Source organism: Coenobita brevimanus, chromosome 34 (genome assembly GCF_032717465.1).
Source record: "Coenobita brevimanus isolate Jiangsu-jjx chromosome 34, ASM3271746v2, whole genome shotgun sequence".
In the NCBI taxonomy this organism is placed as follows: Eukaryota; Metazoa; Arthropoda; class Malacostraca; order Decapoda; family Coenobitidae; genus Coenobita; species Coenobita brevimanus.
In genome coordinates this window covers 25,841,311-25,859,010 of record NC_136987.1, presented here as the reverse complement: position 1 = coordinate 25,859,010, position 17,700 = coordinate 25,841,311, and the positions used below count along the sequence as shown (strand labels likewise).

At 44.4% G+C, this 17,700-nt stretch overlaps 1 protein-coding gene across 3 annotated transcripts in view; it reads left to right on the top strand.

The window, feature by feature from the left end:
• Positions 1-17,700, top strand: part of LOC145396108 (serine/threonine-protein kinase DCLK1-like) — a 276,644-nt gene that overhangs the window by 165,415 nt on the left and 93,529 nt on the right. For all 3 annotated transcript variants that reach the window (XM_080269582.1, XM_080269581.1, XM_080269583.1), the window contains exon 3: positions 7,058-7,154. In XM_080269582.1, coding sequence (XP_080125708.1) covers positions 7,058-7,154 — 97 coding nt within the window. The remainder of the gene's footprint in view (positions 1-7,057; positions 7,155-17,700) is intronic.

Below are 17,700 nucleotides of genomic sequence, written 5' to 3'. Positions count from 1 at the left end.
TGTCGCCGTGTCCCCTGCTATTTCGCTGCCCTCCCCCCAACTTACACCCTCCCTCTCTCATATACCTCCACTCCATCCCCCCATCTCATCCTTTCATTCTCTTTCACCAGCCTTTCATTTCCTTTTTCCTATATCCACAATCCTTCACAGGTTTATATAACACAGGAGAGAAAGAATAAGCAAAACAAATCGCTTTGGAGAAGGTGTTAAGGAGCTTCCTCAACCAACGAGAATTCGGATATGGTTGGTTAATAACCTTTTGTACGTTCTTTATGCAGAGTATCACAATGTCAGAAGGATTTGTATAACACAAGAGAGTAAGGTGTAACAAGCAAAATAAATCGCTTAGGAAAAGGTGTTTGGGAGCTTCCTCAACGAGCGAGAATTCGGATATGGTTGGTTAATATCCGTTTTTATGTTTTTTGGCCATGTTGAGAGGATGGAGAGTGAGAGACTGACGAGGAGAGTGTATGTGAGTAAGGTGGAGGGGAGGAGAGGGAGGGGGAGGCCAAGGATGAGATGGAGGGATGGAGTGGAGAGGCATATGAGAGAGGGGGGTGTGAGCTGGGGGGAGGGCAGCGAAATGGCGGGGGACGGGGCGACATGGAGGCGATTTGTTTGTGGCCACCCCTTACGGGATTAAGGCATCTGGCAATAGAGAGAGATATATAAATAGAAGAGGAAGTTAAGGTGGATTGGGCTAAATGAATCGGTCAGACAAAGGTGTTACGCAGATTGTGTTGAAGGTACTACTCTTTGTGTTCAGTGTCATGGTGCTGAGAGAGAGAGAGAGAGAGAGAGAGAGAGAGAGGTTGGTGACATGATTGGTGTGTTAGCAAGGAGTGAGAGAGAGAGAGAGAGAGAGAGGCTGGTGACATGATTGGTGTGTTAGCAAGGAGTGAGTGAGAGAGAGAGAGAGAGGCAGGTGACATGGTTGGTGTGTTAGGAGAGAGAGAGAGAGAGAGAGAGAGAGAGAGAGAGAGAGAAAGGGGGGGGTCATGTGGCGAGGGGAGAGTGGCTTGAGGGTGAGGCTGAGTCACTCCTCTCTCTCTCTCTCTCTCTCTCTCTCTCTCTCTCCTCTTCCTCCCTTTCCATCTCTTTCTCTCTCTCCCTTCTTCTTCTACCTTCTGTCATTCCTCCCTCCCTCCCCCTCCCTTCCTCCCTCCCTCCCCCTCTCCTTCCTCCCTCCCTCCCTCCCCCTCTCCTCCCTCCCTCCCTCCCCCTCTCCTTCCTCCCTCCCTCCCCCTCTCCTTCCTCCCTTCCTCCCCCTCTCCTTCCTCCCTCCCTCCCCCTCTCCTTCCCTGCCGCGCCTCCGTCTCCTCCCTCGCTCCTTTCACGTCCTCTCCCACCTCACCAACATCCACCTCACTTCCCAAACACCTCTTCCTTAGCGATTTATTTTTAGATTATGGCTAGTTTCTATCCTTTTGTACATCATTTATGCAGAGTATAGCGATGTTTGAAGGATTTAGGTAACACAGAATAGGACAATAAGCTGTAGTAAGCAAAATAAATCGCTTAGGAAGAGGTGTTATGGAGCTTCCTTAAGTATGGTGGTCTTAGGGTGACAGGTGAAACAGATGAGGATAGGGGTAGAAGCAAAATTTGTGGGTGGCTGTGGCTGAATCGGTAGAGAGGCGGTCTGCAGTCGTAATGGACCCAGGTTCGAATCCCGGCTGGGGCAGGGAACAGTTTAAGGATTTGAATTTCATAACAACAGACTTTCCTGATCTACCTGACCCGCCGACATGTCATAAAAGTACCCCCGCTAATACCAGTACACCAGTCCTGTATGAGACAGCCCTAGCATGTATTCAGTATGGACGGTGGGTGTTAGCGCCGAAGTGGTGACATGTGGAGATGTAGGAGGACTACTGGGCCCCAAGGAGGACTACTGGGACTTGGGGATAGGCCGTGAAACCTTTGCCCTGAGTCGAACACGTAATACAAATGAAATAATCGCCTACGAGGAGGTGTTAGGGAGCTTTAGTAGTGGTTTTAAGGTGACTTATGGATCATATGAGGATAGGAAGAGGTACTGCGCTAATGAAAATGAATCGCCTAGGAAGAGGTGTTAGGGAACTCCCGTATGTACAGTGATTTTAGAGTGACAGATGACACAGATAAAGATAGTAAGCGTTCTATCTATCTATCTATTGCCAGACGCCTTAATCTCGTAAGGAGTGGCCACAAACAAATCGCCTCCCTGTCGCCCTGTCCATGTAAGGGTTAACGAGCAAAATAAATCGAGTTGGAAGAGGTGTTAGGGAGCTTTCTTAAGTACTGTGATTTTAGGGTGACATGACACAGATGAGGATAGGAGTAATAAGCAAAATAAATCGCTTAGGAAGTGGTGTTAGGAAACTTCCTTATGGTGACAAATAACACTGATAAATATAGGAGTAATAAGCAAAATAAATCGCATAGGAGAAGGTGTTACGGAGCTTCCTTAGGGTGACAAGTGACAGATGAGGATAGGAATAATAAGCAAAATAAATCGCTAAGGAAGAGGTATTCGGGAGCCTCCTTAGGTACGAGTATAGTGGTTTTTGCGTGACTTTAATGATACAGATGAGGATAGTATGGAGTTATAAGCAAAATAAATCGCTTAGGAAGAGGTGTTAGGGAGCTTCCTTAAGTATGGTGGTTTTTGAGACGCAGATGTGGATAGGGTTAATAAGCAAAATAAATCGCTTAGGAAGAGGTATTAGGGAGCTTCCTTAGGTATGGTGGTTTTAGAGACACAGGTGAGGATAGGGTTAATAAAATAAATCGCTTAGGAAAAGGTGTTAGGGCGCTTCACCGTGGATAAGGGTGCCTCTTAACCCTGTAATGGCGCCCCCTTGACCCCCCTTAACCCTTCCCTGGCGCCTCACTCACCACCCCCACCCTCCCTTTGTATTCTCCTTTTGTATTACCCCTTTGTTATTCTCCCTTTGTATTCTTCCTCTGTATTCTCCCTTTGTATTATTCCTTTGTTTTCTCCTTTTGAATTCTTCATTTGTATTCTCCCTTGGTATTCTTCCTTTGTTATTCTCCCTTTGTATTCTCCCTTTACAGTATATTCTCGCTTTGTATTCTTCCTTTGTTATTCTCCCTTTGTATTCTCCCTTTACAGTTTATTCTCGCTTTGTATTCTTCCATTGTTATTCTTCCTTTGTATTCTTTCTTTACAGTATATTCTCCCTTTGTATTCTCCCCTTGTATTCTCCCTTTACAGTATATTCTCCCTTTGTATTCTTCCTTTTTCCCCTCTGTAAACTCCCTTTTTTTCCCCTCTACACACTTCCTTTTTCTCCTCTACACACTCCCTTTTTCTCCTCTACAAACTCCCTTTTTCTCCTCTACACACTCCCTTTTTCTCCTCTACAAACTCCCTTTTTCCCCTCTACACACTCCCTTTCCCCCTCTACACACTCCCTTTCCCCCTCTACACACTCCCTTTTTCCCCTCTACACACTCCCTTTTTCTCCTCTACAAACTCCCTTTTTCTCCTCTACAAACTCCCTTTTCCCCCTCTACACACTCCCTTTTTCCCCTCTACACACTCCCTTTTTCCCCTCTACACACTCCCTTTCTCCCCTCTACACACTCCCTTTTCCCCCTCTACACACTCCCTTTCTCCCCTCTACACACTCCCTTTTTCCCCTCTACTCCTTTCACCTTAACTTGGCCCAGATTTTCGTCCTTTCGCAGCTTATTTCACGTAGCTCAGTGGCAGAAAAAGACAGTACCACAGCCCTACACCCTTCCCATGGCACTTCTTCGTGACTAGCATCATACGTTAGTGCTGATTCAGTGCTACAACTCATCATCCAGAACGTGCTACAGCTCCTACATCCTTCCCAATAGCACTTCTTCGTGACTAGCATCGTATTTTCGTGCTAATGTCTCCTTACAACTCAGCATTCAAATAGAGGGCGATTTTAGGCCAGGTTTTAGTGAAGAGAGTAGATTTTTTTTTTTTCCGTTCTAGTCTTCCTGCCCTCATAGAGAATGGAGCGTGAGAGACTAACGAGAAGAGTGTATGTGAGTGAGCTGTGGGAGGGGAGAGGGAGGCCAAGGATGAGATGGAGGGATGGAGTGGAGAGGTATATGAGAGAGAGGGGTGTGAGCTGGGGGGGAGGGCAGTGAAATGGCGTTGGACAGGGCGATAAACAAATCGCCTCCATGTCGCCCTGTCCCCCGCCATTTCACTGCCCTGCTCCCAGCTCACACCCCTCTCTCATACACCTCTCCACTCCATCCCTCCATCTCATCCTCGGCCTCCCCCTCCCTCCTCCTCGTCCACTCTCCTCGTCAGTCTCTCTTAAAAGCACTTTCGTAATTTCGTGGAATGCAGTCTGCCTCTCTCGACTCTTCAGCAGATACTAAGAAGCATTTAAGTGGTGGCCTGTGAAAGACTGACGAGGAGAGTATGTAAGTGTGTGGTGGTTGGGAGGAGGAGGAGAGGGAGACCGTGAATGAGCTGGAGGGATAAGATGGGAGAGCATATAAGGGGTATTAACCAGCCATATCCAAATATAAATCGCTAAGGAAGAGGTGTTAGGGAGCCTCCTTAACCCACGGGAATACGGGCCTCAGATTTACAATTTACCTCTCTCTCTCTCTCTCTCTCTCTCTCTCTCTCTCTCTCTCTCTCTCTCTCTCTCTCTCTCTCTCTCTCTCTCTCACACACACACACACACACACACACACACACACACACACACACACACACACACACACACACACACACACACACACCTCTTTTTACTGAGTATATATTTTAAATTTAAGTATTGCGGTGTAAAGGATGGGAACGTGTTTTATCAGGAATAGCGTGTGTGTGTGTGTGTGTGTGTGTGTGTGTGTGTGTGAGAGAGAGAGAGAGAGAGAGAGAGAGAGAGAGAGAGAGAGAGAGAGAGAGAGTGTGTGTGCTCCATATGTGGCGAATTATCACTGCTTCGTTTTTTCTTCTTTGTGTGTGTGTGTGTGTGTTAGGACTCCATATTATAAATACAATTAATTATAGAAAACATGATAGATAGATAGACAAAGCTCCAGGCAAGCCTGGGAACGGGAAATGATCTTACAAGTGTAACTGAGGAAATGTTGACAATACACTGGAAGCAGCAAGTCAGGGGATGATATAGGTAGTGTGTCAGCGAGACAGCATACGAACAATGCCTATATACACACACATACACACATACTCACACACAGGTTTCTAGAACATTCCAACAACAGTGTAACACACGTGACATGACCCCTGCTACACCAGAATTTAGGAAGCAGAGCTCAGAAGGAGGCTACCTATAGAACCGACAGGTAGTGGAGAGAGTGAACAAGAAGAGGGGTCCAACTAGACTTACTTAGTATATTCAGTCTCTGTAATACATACACTGCTCAACTTAAGCTTTTCTCTGAAGATAATAAATCAAGATCAACTCCCTGTATTCATCTTTAACTCCTACTACAAGAATCGAGAGTTACATGTGCATGTGTGTGTGTGTGTGTGTGAGAGAGAGAGAGAGAGAGAGAGAGAGAGAGAGAGAGAGAGTGTGTGTGTGTGTGTGTGTGTGCTCCATTTGTGGCGAATTATCACTGCTTCGTTTTTTCTTCTTTGTGTGTGTGTGTGTGTGTGTGTGTGTGTGTGTGTGTGTGTGTGTGTGTGTGTGTGTGTGTTTTGGGCAGCCGAAACTACACATTCAGATCGCACCAAAATTGGCACAAAATCGCAAAAAATTAGCTGACGTGAAAAAACTTGGTCCCATCACGATTGAAAAACTTTTACAATATTTAATGAGCGATCACATTTTGACCAAAAAACACCGCTCCCGAAGCCCGGCATAGGATCTCCGTAGAATTTTATACCCAGAGGTTGAACTGAAATACAGTATGTTATAGCAGCGCGAGAGCCCTCCGCAGGAGCAAGTGCGAGGGGCCCGAAGGGCCCAGGAACACTTGTTTCTGTCTATTTTCTGTTGCCTGTGACCTCCAGTCTTTCCAACGCAGTGTGTCCAGGCATGAAATAAACGGATCATGATTATGATTATTATTATTATAGATGCTGATGATTATTATTACGGTATTATAGATGATGATGATTGTTATTGTTATTATTATAGACGATGATGACGATGACGATGATGATGATTATGCATACAGGACTTATTTCACCCACTTCACCTTACCCTTCTCCTGCAGACAGAGAGAGAGAGAGAGAGAGACAGAGACAGAGACAGAGGTAGTTCGTGTGTAAAAAGTTGGATGACTCACGTAACAGGTGTATGTGTGTCTGGGAAAGAGAGAGAGAGAGAGAGAGAGAGAGAGAGAGAGAGAGAGAGAGAGAGAGAGAGAGAGAGAGAGATTTAGTTCAAGTGTAAAAAGCTGGATGAGTCACGTAACAGGTGTATGTGTGTCCGGAAGAGAGAGAGAGAGAGAGAGAGAGAGAGAGAGAGAGAGAGAGGGGGGGGTACCTATAAAGGAAGATGGAATATATATGTGTGTGTGTGTGTGTGTGTGTGTGTGTGAGAGAGAGAGAGAGAGAGAGAGAGAGAGAGAGGGTACGTATAAAGGGAGATGGAATATATGTGTGTGTGTGTGTGTGTGTGTGTGTGTGTGTGTGTGTGTGAGAGAGAGAGAGAGAGAGAGAGAGAGAGAGAGAGAGAGAGAGAGAGAGAGGACTAACCCACTTGATGCAGTATGTCTATCCAGTATAAACAACGTGCATATAAACACAGTCACTTCTCTGCCTCCCAAATAAAGGTAGATAATTAACTGTGCCAATTATCTATCTATCTGTCTATTGTCAGACGTCCCAATCCCGTAAGGGGTGGCCACAAACAAATCGCCTCCATGTCCCCCTGTCCCACGCCATTTCACTACCCTGCTCCCGGCTCACCCCCCCCCTCTCATATTCCTTTCCACTCCACGCCTCCATCTCATCCTTAGCCTCCCCCTCCCTCACCCCCCCTCCACCTCACTCATATACACTCCTCGTCAGTCTCTCACTCTCCATCATCTCCACATGTCCAGGTAAAGGTAGATAATTAACCTGTCTTTGCCCCGCCAGGTGTCGTGTCTACGGGATTTCTTCTACGACGACGACATATTCATCGCCTACGGACCCGAAAAACTCTCTCACGATGACTTTGACTTGGATTCGGAAGGTAATGTAGAGCAACTTTATTTGTAATGTTGTATGTCTTGCGGTAGGGTTAGGAGGAACACTGAGGTGGTTTGGCCATGGGGAGAGTGAGACACTGACGAGGAGAGTGTATGTGAGGTGGAGGGGGGGAGAGGGAGGGGGAGGCCAAGGATGAGATGGAGGGATGGAGTGGAGAGGTATACAGTATGAGAAAGGGGGAGTGTGAGCTGGGAGCAGGGTAGTAAAATGGCCGGGGATAGGGCGACATGGAGGCGATTTGTTTGTGGCCACCCCTAGGGGATTAAGGCGTCTGGCAATAAACTGACGTCTTGTAGTTAGAGGCGTTGAGCATCCCATCCGGAGAGGGGGTGTGGTTCAGTGATTCCCAAACTGTGTCGCCAGGCGCCGCTGTTATACCCCTAGTGTGGTGCAGCGATTTGAACATGTATGACAGTGCCATCAGACTGGTGTAAATGGTCGTTTCGCAGTGAATACGGTGACTGATGTGAATGACTCGTTCTCCTGTGTGTGTGTGTGTTCCGTATATATATATATACACGCACAATTCAAACATTTATTGCTATATGTTACGTATTTACTAAGATACAAATTACCATGAAATAATTGCGCTTAAAACATAACGTGGTATATACTTGTATATGTCCTGAAATGCTTCACAGTTACATAATCAGCAAAACTGGTGGAGCTAAATAGAAAGTAAAATGATGTAAATAAAGGGGGAGGGAAACAGACCGTATGAATCTTCCAGAATATGTAAATATAATGCAGTTTACAGTTACCTACAGTACATACCTGTAGATGAACATATCTTGACGAGTTACTTCTTGTTGAACGTTGTAGCTGTGGTGTGTAAGATATCCAGAGTAATATAAATATACTACAGGACTTGGGTATGGATATTAAGTACAGAACACATTAAATAAAAGCAGTATTATTCTACGTTAATAAGCGCATCTAGGCAACAGTTCAACGAGGGTGTCAGTTAAGATACGCTAAGATAGAGGAGGCGAGGTAGGCCAAGGAGAAGGTGGAGGGATATGGTGGATGAGTGTGTGGGGGAGAGAGGTATGGAAGTCGGTGAGGCTAGGGGACTGACAAGAGATCGAGCTGGCTGGATGAATGTTGTGAGAAGTGCATGATCAGGGATTTGGCATCCCTTTTTAACGTGGCAGCGTCCGGACTGACTCTACCAGATACCTTTATGTGAAGCTACAGAACGTGGTGAATGTTTTTGGCGTATCCAATAGAGCCAGGATTCCGGGGGCTTGAGTGATGAGTGAATAGAAGTGTGGCCCATTGGTTCGGGCAGACTTGGGCTGTCTGGACATTGCTACTCCTCCCCCTGCCTTAGGGTGGGAAAGGAGGTCCGGATGATGATGATGATGATGATCGTTATTATTATTATTATTCTACATTAATAAGCGCATCTAGGCAACAGGTGAACGAGGGTGTCAGCAAAGGTATACTAAGATAGATATATATATAGTAAGATAGATAGATATACTAAGATGTATAGATAGATGTAAGATACTAAGATAGATGTATAGATAGATATAAGAAGATATTAGATGTAAGATGGATAAGATAGATATATAGATAGATATGAGATGGATAAGATAGATAAATAGATAGATATAAGACAGATATATGATAGATACTAAGATAGATATACTAAGATGGGGTATACGCCTCGGCATACCCCTCTCTCGGGCAGGCTCTTTCAACCCACTACACCCCAAGACGCCCTGTAATGGCAGTAGAGGCGTGTATTTATGGCTGGGTGGGTCTGGGTGGGTGTGGGCGGATTTGGAGGGTTCGGGTGGGTCTAGGGTGCGTCTGGGTGGGTCTGGGCGGGTCTGGATGGGTCTGGGTAGGTCTGGGTGGATCTGGGGTGGGTCTGGGATGGTGGGTCCGGGGTGGGTCTGGGTTGGTCTTGGTCTTCTTGGTCTGTATTGTCATCGGGTAAGGAAGCTCCCTAACACCTCTTCCTTAGCGACTTATTGTCTGATAGACGAGGGGTAATTTTAGGCCAAGTTACAGTAAAAAGAGTATAGAGATGAGTGAAGGCGTTGGGTGAATCTCTCTCTCTCTCTCTCTCTCTCTCTCTCTCTCTCTCTCTCAGGAAAAAGAGACCCAAGACAAGCGTATTCTCATCGGGTAAGAAAGTTCCCTAACACCTCTTCCTTAGCGATTTATTTTTTGGATATGAGTGGTTAATATCCTTTTGTATGTTATCTGTGTATAGTATGAAGATAATGGAAGGATTTATGTAACACAGAAGAGAATAGGAAGGTGTAATAGACCAAATAAATCGCTTAGGAAAAGGTGTTAGGGAGCTTCTTTAGCTGACTAGAATATGGGCCATTGAGATACAGGCTCGTACTCTCGTCTGGTAAGGAAGCTCCCTAATACGTCTTCCTTAGCGATTCATTTTTTTTATGTGAATGGTATCCATTTGTACGCTTTTTATGCACAGTATGGCGACATTGGAAGGATTTACGTAACACAGAAGAGGATAGTAAGATATAATAGACCAAATAAATCACTTAGGAAAAGGTGTTAGGGAGCTTCCTTACATGTCAAAAATACCGGTCTTTGTTTTGTTATTGCCATCGTCCTTTCACCTTAACTTGGCCCAGAATTTCGTCCTTTTGTACCTTATGTAGTTCAGTGGCAGAGAAAGGCAAGACTAGGGCCTGACATCCTTTCCATAGCACTTCTTCGTGACAAGCACCACAGTATAGTGTTACTCTGTTGTTACCCAGCATTCAAAATGGAGACATGATAATTTTAGGCCAAGTGTCGGTAATTCTGACCCACAAGGAATTAAGAAACAAACTACGTACTTGCCAGGAAACACACACACACACACACACACACACACACACACACACACACACACACACACACACAGAAAGAGAGAATGTTTGTTTTAGCGCGCGTGGGTGCTTCCGTACATGCTAAGTACAGTGTGAATACAAGTGTGAGCATAGTATGCGTATGTGCGTTCATTTGTGAGCGTGCGTGGGTGCATGTGTGATCGCGTGTGCTTGGGTGCGTGCATGTTTGAGCGTATGTGCGTGCATTTATGAGCTTAGGTGCGTACATGTGTGAATGTGTGTGCTTAGATATGTTCATGTGTGAGCGTGTGTGCGTATGTGCGTGGATTTATGAGCATGTGTGTGTGCATGTGTGAGCTTGCGTGCGTGCATGTGTGAGTGTCTGTGCGTAGGTGCGTGCGTGTTGACAAGTTGCTCAGAGCGTGGGCTGGCTCAGTGAGACTAGAGGGGCACACCCTGTTGTTTACATCAGTGCGTTAGGGACCGTATGTATAAACCACTCACAAGATTTAGTTACGTACAGTATGACATGGCTTGTTTAAACGCTTGTATCAACTACTGCTTTGTATCTACCTCTGTCTCTTCGCCGCACTGTTGCATCTTTATCTCTTTTCTATCGCTACTTCAATGGTCACTGCTCCTCTGAACTGTCTGCTTGCATCCCTCCACCTCTACGACGGGCGCGTAGCACCCGTCTAGCAACAAACTCTGATCCCTTTTCTCTTCAACTCTCTAATGCAATAGTTAACCGTTACTCCCAGTCTTTCATTTATGCAACAGGTCAGCTCTGGAACTGTCTCCCTCTGTCTGTATTTCCTACTTCCTATGATCTCCGGTCTTTCAAACGCAATGTGTCCAGGCATCTCGAAAGGAACGGATCTTGAATTTGGCTCTCTTTTGTATTGTTTTTGTTTTTCTTGGAACGGTTTGCGGGCTCCTGGCCTGTGGTTTTCTTCCTTGCATTAAAAAAAAAAAAATAACAGCCACCAAACACCCTTCTATATTTACGTATAAGATTGCTGGTATAAACGTTTGTGTCTACTTAACACAGGCACCAAACACTCCTCTAAAGTTGCGTATAGGATCTCTTGTATAAACTTTTGTCTTATACAGCTCCCAAGCGCCTTACTAGATTTAACTTGTGTATGAGATGGTATAAACGTTTGTCTCCCCTTATACAGCTCAGGAACTGTCTCCCTCTGTCTGTATTTCCTACTTCCTATGATCTCCAGTCTTTCAAACGCAGTGTGTCCAGGCATCTCGAAAGGAACGGATCTTGAAGTTGTGTCTCTTTTGTATTGTTTTTGTTTTTTTTTCTTGGAAGGAACGGTGTGCGGGCTGCTGGCCTTTGGTTCCTTCTTCCTTGCATAAAAAAAAAAGCTACTGAACACACTACTATGTTTGTGTGTAAGATTCTGTAAACGTTTGTCTTATACAGCAACCAAACACAGTACAAAATTTGTGTGTAAGAGTGTTTTACCGTTTGTGTTATACAACTAATTTTAACACTCTCTCTCTCCATTGCCAAACGCCTTAATCCCGTAAGGGGTGGCCACAAACAAATCGCCTCAAAGTTGTCCTGTCCCCTGCTATTTCACTGTCCTGCTCCCAGCTCACACCCCCCTCTCTCACATACTCTTTCATTTCTTAACACACTACTAGATTTAAATTGTGTACAAGATTTTGTGTATGTGCGTGTGTGTGTGTGTGTGTGTGTGTGTGTGTGTGTGTGTGTGTGTGTGTGTGTGTCCATCTCTGGGCATAGGTATCAGGCTATTCCCAACACCCAGTAATCCTCCTACACACCATACTCCTCTACATGTCACCACTTCGGCGCTAACACCCACCGTCCATATTGAATACATGCTAGGGCTGTCTCATACAGGACTGGTGTATTGGTATTAGCGGGGGTATTTTTACATGTCGGCGGGCCTTCTGGTAGATCAGTAAAGTCTGCCTTTTAAGAAATTCAGATCCTTAAACTGTTCCCTGCCACAGCTGAGATTCGAACCTGGGTCTGTTAGAACTGCAGGCCACATCTCCGCCGATTCAGTCATCTCTCCCCCATACAAGTTTGTCTTCCCTCAAACACCAACCAGTCATTTAACTATCAGAATTAATATAAGTGTCAGTTACGAAAGAAATTGATTTATTGATGGTTAATATTCTCTGCCCCGCAAGATAGGATGCACTTTTCACTGGGGCATGGAGAAGCAAATCTATGTCTGTCTATCTATTGCCAGACGCCTTAATCCCGTAAAGGGTGGCCACAAACAAATCGCCTCCATGTCGCCCTGTCCCCCGCCATTTCACTGCCCTGCTCCCAGCCCACACACCCCACTCTCATATACCTCTCCACTCCATCCCTCCATCTCATCCTTGGCCTCCCTCTTCCTTTCCCCCCTCCACCTCACTTACATATACTCCTCGTCAGTCTCTCATGAAATATAAAATAGTGTGCCTCGTGTGTCAGAGGAGTTAAACCTTGCCTCTGAGATTCAAATATTTCAGCAGTGTTGTGTTTTGAAGATTATGCTGAATTGATCATGTGTTAACCTCTTTAACACTCACGTTTCTAGCTCTCTCTCAGCCAGATAGTATCATATGGTGTTTACCGGTTTGCAAGAGTTGTCCCTAGAGTGAGAAGGGTAATGGTTAATATTCACTTTCAACTGGATAAACAAATGGTGTCAGTAGGAGTAGAATACAGAGCATGTCCTGTCTGTGGGAGGATTAATAAGAAGAAGTATCATAGTGTATTCTTGGCAACTGTCAGGCTATGAAAAAAAATCAGATAAGTTTAGCACACACACACACACACACACACACACACACACACACACACACACACACACACACACACACACACACACACACACACACCCTTCCTCCTCTGATGTCATTCTCTAGCCTTTGCAACGTTTACCATATTTTAGCCCGTTCACAACGATGACCTTTTAAAATCCTTAGTGAGAGAGAGAGAGAGAGAGCAGGAAAAGTAGAGTGATATGCTACAACGGAAGAGTGTTACTAAAACATCCCTTCCCCATGTGATAGGACAGCTATACTCTTTCTTCTCTAACCTGGCCTAAAATTGCCATCTCGCTATCTTCAACACTCAGTTCTGTCAATAGGTTAGCGCTAGAATATAATGCTAGTCATGAAGAAGTGTAACATAGAGGATGCATAGCCACAGCATTGTTTTAGTCTACCATTAAGCTACGTGAAAGAAGCTGAAGGAGAAAAAACTTGGGCCAAGTTAAAGGAAAAGGAGTATAGAAGAGGACATTATGAAAGCCACATAACCATTCCAGTTTTAAAAAGTATTCCTAAACTGTATAAACTCGTCCATACATAAAGACATATACATAAGCTTATTACCACAAGGGGGTAGCCGAGACAGGACGACACACACCAAATTTCTCATCCCCACGCACATTTACTTGTATGTCAGCCCCTAAGGGGAGAAGGGATCGCTCCTCACCGTACCACACCGCACGAGGGTCAACTGCGCATTACAGTCCAGCGACATCGGCAGCAGCGCGCGACAGTAGAGATGGTTTACCCCTGCCACATCATAATGAACCCATCCCCTTACCCGCACCTGATCTGATCCTCTGTATTTTTAGTTACTACGGTGAGATTGGGTTTACACTTGTCCATAGAAAGAAAAAAGTATATGATAAAAAAGCGTCATTGTGGTAAGAGTTAAAGAATTATGTTTTAGGGGTCGTGTGTATAAGTCCTCCAGCCTGAGGATGTTTATTTTGTATTATTCTCTCTACACACACACACACACACACACACACACACACACACACACACACACACACACACACACACACACACACACACACACACACACACACACACACACACACACATTTAAGTGCATCCTAAACTGAGAAAAATATATCGTGGACTGATGCTAAGAACTTAAGGCCAGAGAATGAAATATGAGAGGAGGAAGGCTGGTGTGTGTGTGTGTGTGTGTGTGTGTGTGTGTGTGTGTGTGTGTGTGTGTTGGCAGGTGTAAAAGACAGAGGCCAGAGACAGGTGTGAGACATACCCTCGTCAGTTACGGAAGCTCCCAAACACCTCATCCTTAGCGGATTATTTTTGCATATAGTTTGCTAATAATCACTTTTGTGTTTTTTATGATTTTTTTAAATCAAAAATATATTAACTATAAAAGAGAGTAGCACGGTGTAGTAAGTAAATAAACCACTAAGGAAAAGGTGTTAGGGAGTCTTCTCAACGGACGAGAATACGAGCCTAAAAGACAGGAGTTACAGACAGAGGTGACAAGAATGAGAGAGAGAAATTAGAGACAGGTGTTGGAGGCAAGAATTAGAAAGGTGTAATGTACAGGTGTAAGAGGCAGGTGTAATGTACAGGTGTGTGAGCCAGGTGTAATGTACAGGTGTAAGAGGCAGGTGTGTTTGCCACATGTAATGTATGGGTGTAAAAGACAGGTGTGTGAGCCACGTGTAATGTACAGGTGTAAGAGGCAGGTGTGTGAGCCAGGTGTGATGTACAGTTGTAAGAGGCAGGTGTGTTTGCCACATGTAATGTATGGGTGTAAAAGACAGGTGTGTGAGCCACGTGTAATGTACAGGTGTAAGAGACAGGTGTAATGTACAGGTGTCAGAGGCAGGTGTGTGAGCCAGGTGTGAGGTGTGGTGTGGGAGTATGGGGGTCAGAGGGATTCCTCAGCTGGCAGCCACACCCGGTGAGAGCCAAGACAAGACTGACTGGTATAGCTGGTGTGGTGGTGTTGGTGTTGGTGGTGTGGTGTTGGTGTTGGTGGTGTGGTGTTGGTGGTGGTGGTGTGGTGTTGGTGGTGGTGGTGTTGGTGTTGGTGGTGTGGTGTTGGTGGTGGTGGTGTGGTGTTGCTGGCTATGATATTTTGACTTTTGTTGGCCGTTGAACAAGAAAAATAATCATTGTAATTATTTTCATGAGTTTATTTCCTTTGTTTACATGGAGTGAGATCTAAAAGCAAGGTTGTGTGTGTGTGTGTGTGTGTGTTTACAGAGACAGGAGTTTACAGCTGCCATCCTTTATCTTTTGGGGTGTAACTCCCCCCCCCCCTCCTTCCAAGTCCCCAGCGATAGTAAATTTATAGTGTGATGTTCGGAAAATTGAAATGAATGCGTATCATATTACTAATAAACCAGTAAAGCTTTAGGAGTTCATGTGCTTCACTCCAGTTACACAAATGTCAGAATGCAGCTGCCATTGATGGAAATACTATTGCGTAAGGACGGACATGGAAACAGCGCATTGGATGGAAAGGTTGGGAAGCCATGTACGGTAATGGAGGAATGTGGCATTGATGGATGAAGGATAATTGCTAGATGATGGTTGAGGCTGATTGGTGTGTACAGATCACATTCTCAGCACACGTCGTTCACACTCGATGCTCACATACTCGGTGGCTGGGCACTGATATGTGCAGATGCATTGGCCTGTCCACTGGTGAGCAAGTTTGGCACATTTGATTGGAATTTTTCCACTACTTTTGAAGATGGCTGAAATTTTGACCCTGCTGTGAGTGTCAAATTAATAGTCATTTGCAGGTTTTTTTTTTTTTTTTTTTTTTTTTTTTTTTTTTTTTTTGATAAAGGCTAAAGCATTGCCCCTGAGTAGAGGATTTTGGTTTTGGAGTGTGTAGCACTTTATTACCAGATGCTCTTACCGATGTCTGCCAATGACCCCTGGGTGGACTCAAACCTCCAACTCTTCCAACCATTCGGCCAGAGTGAAGCGTTCTGACCCACTGAGCCACGGCTGCTGCAGCATACTGTACATAAACCACAAGGCTGTATGGTAATGAGAGAAATTGTTTAAATACTTTATATAAAGAGGAACAAAGCTGTCATTCCAGGCCCTTAATATAAATTTTTTTGCAAGAAATCTGCCTCCAGCTGATAGACAGGGTTTGAAATACAAGGAGCCGGCACAAGCAAGCACATGTTATATATGATAATTAAGAACAGTATAACTTGAAATAACAGTGAAAGGAGTAACACATTGCAGGAAGGTAAATCATATATTATTTAAGGCAGAGCCCAGTGCACAGCCTCCAAACAACCCAGTAGGTGAGCAGAGCTAAGCAAAGGTACAGTAATCCCCCGTTTGTTCAGTGCTGCTTTACTTGACATACACCAGTATCAGACAAAGCAAAAACTCTGATTAAAGCATTTTCTGTTTTTTATTGCGTTAACTGACAGAGCACATGGAAACCAAATTTTTCACACTTCTTGTCGCATCCCTCAGCATCCTTGCACCACCTATAATCTCCATCAAAACAAAGGCCACTTTCTGCTCCGCCTCAGTCACAGAGAGTAATCTGTCCCTAGGTGGTGCACATCAAGTTTGTCATGGGGTTTATGGCCTTTGTTGCTGCACCAGAGCTTTTGCAAGGGCTTATGGTGCTTACATTTGTGCTGCATACATGCCTCAAGCTCCCCCTTGGAAAATAATATGCTTATGTAAATATGCATGCAGTTGGTGCCTGCCTGTTTCCTTTGTGTAATACCTTTCGTAGCTAGATCGCTGCTTTTGACTCTGCTCATTTCCATCTGCACATCTCGGCCTCACTTTTAATAAATACAGGAAAAACCTCTTGGACAATAATAGTTGCTGAGGCCATTCTGACTTCATTGAAATACTGACTTATGGGAAGTGTGAGACCTCCAGACTAACCAGAAAAAAAAAAAAAAAAAATATTGTACCATATTTGCAGAGGGTGTAATCCAAGCATAAGGAGGGCATTTTGGTAGGATATAGAGGTGTTCGGGGGGCACATGATCAACATTTGGGAGCTGTGGAAGCCATGCTGGTTACGAATAAAAGTGTAGAACACAGAGTCACAACAGGAGTGGGTGCATGAGAGTACTGACGTGGGTGGTGGCAGACTTTTTTTTTTTTTAATCGAGGCGAAGATTCATTTGGCAGGTTGATGATGATTGGCTGAATGCAGTATGTCCAAATAACATTGCTGTATTTCAAATAATTACCAGTAATGGGAATCGAAACCTAGTTATTATCTTAAATACAGTGTTATTCAGACATGAAGCATTCAGCCAGTCATCACCAGCCTGTCAAGTGCATCTTTGCGTCGATAAAAAAAACTGAGTATAGACTGATGATGGGCCCTAACAGGCTAAAACATGATAAGCCTAATGCATCATATATGGGGTTCCATTAGACGACATTTTATGACTCGGGATTTTTTTGCGGGACTTTTATGACAGTTCTTTTGAAAAATTTATATTATTTTCATCAACTGATATCATATGCCATTCCAACTCTAGGGTAATCTCAACTAAAATGTTCCAATTTATGGAGATTTTAGTGTAATGGTAAATTCTTAGTGCCTGTAACCGAACAAGAAGTCATTGAGACAGGCCAGTGGTGGAATATGTGTAAAAGAAACACGTTTTTAATCATTAAAATCATATTAACATAACATATGATTGGCTGTTTAAGAATTGTATAATGAATACATAAAGGTGGCCATCAGAAAATTGGTATTGAAAAGGATTTTGTGTATTGACAGGGAAACCTGTATAGGGTTTTGTATGAATTATACCCCCAGTAGATGGGTTGGGGGGTAGTATGGCATTATCAGAAAAAGTCCATTATCTGAGAGGGCCTTGGCTGAATTATTCCATGTAAATGGAGGATTAATACGAGGAG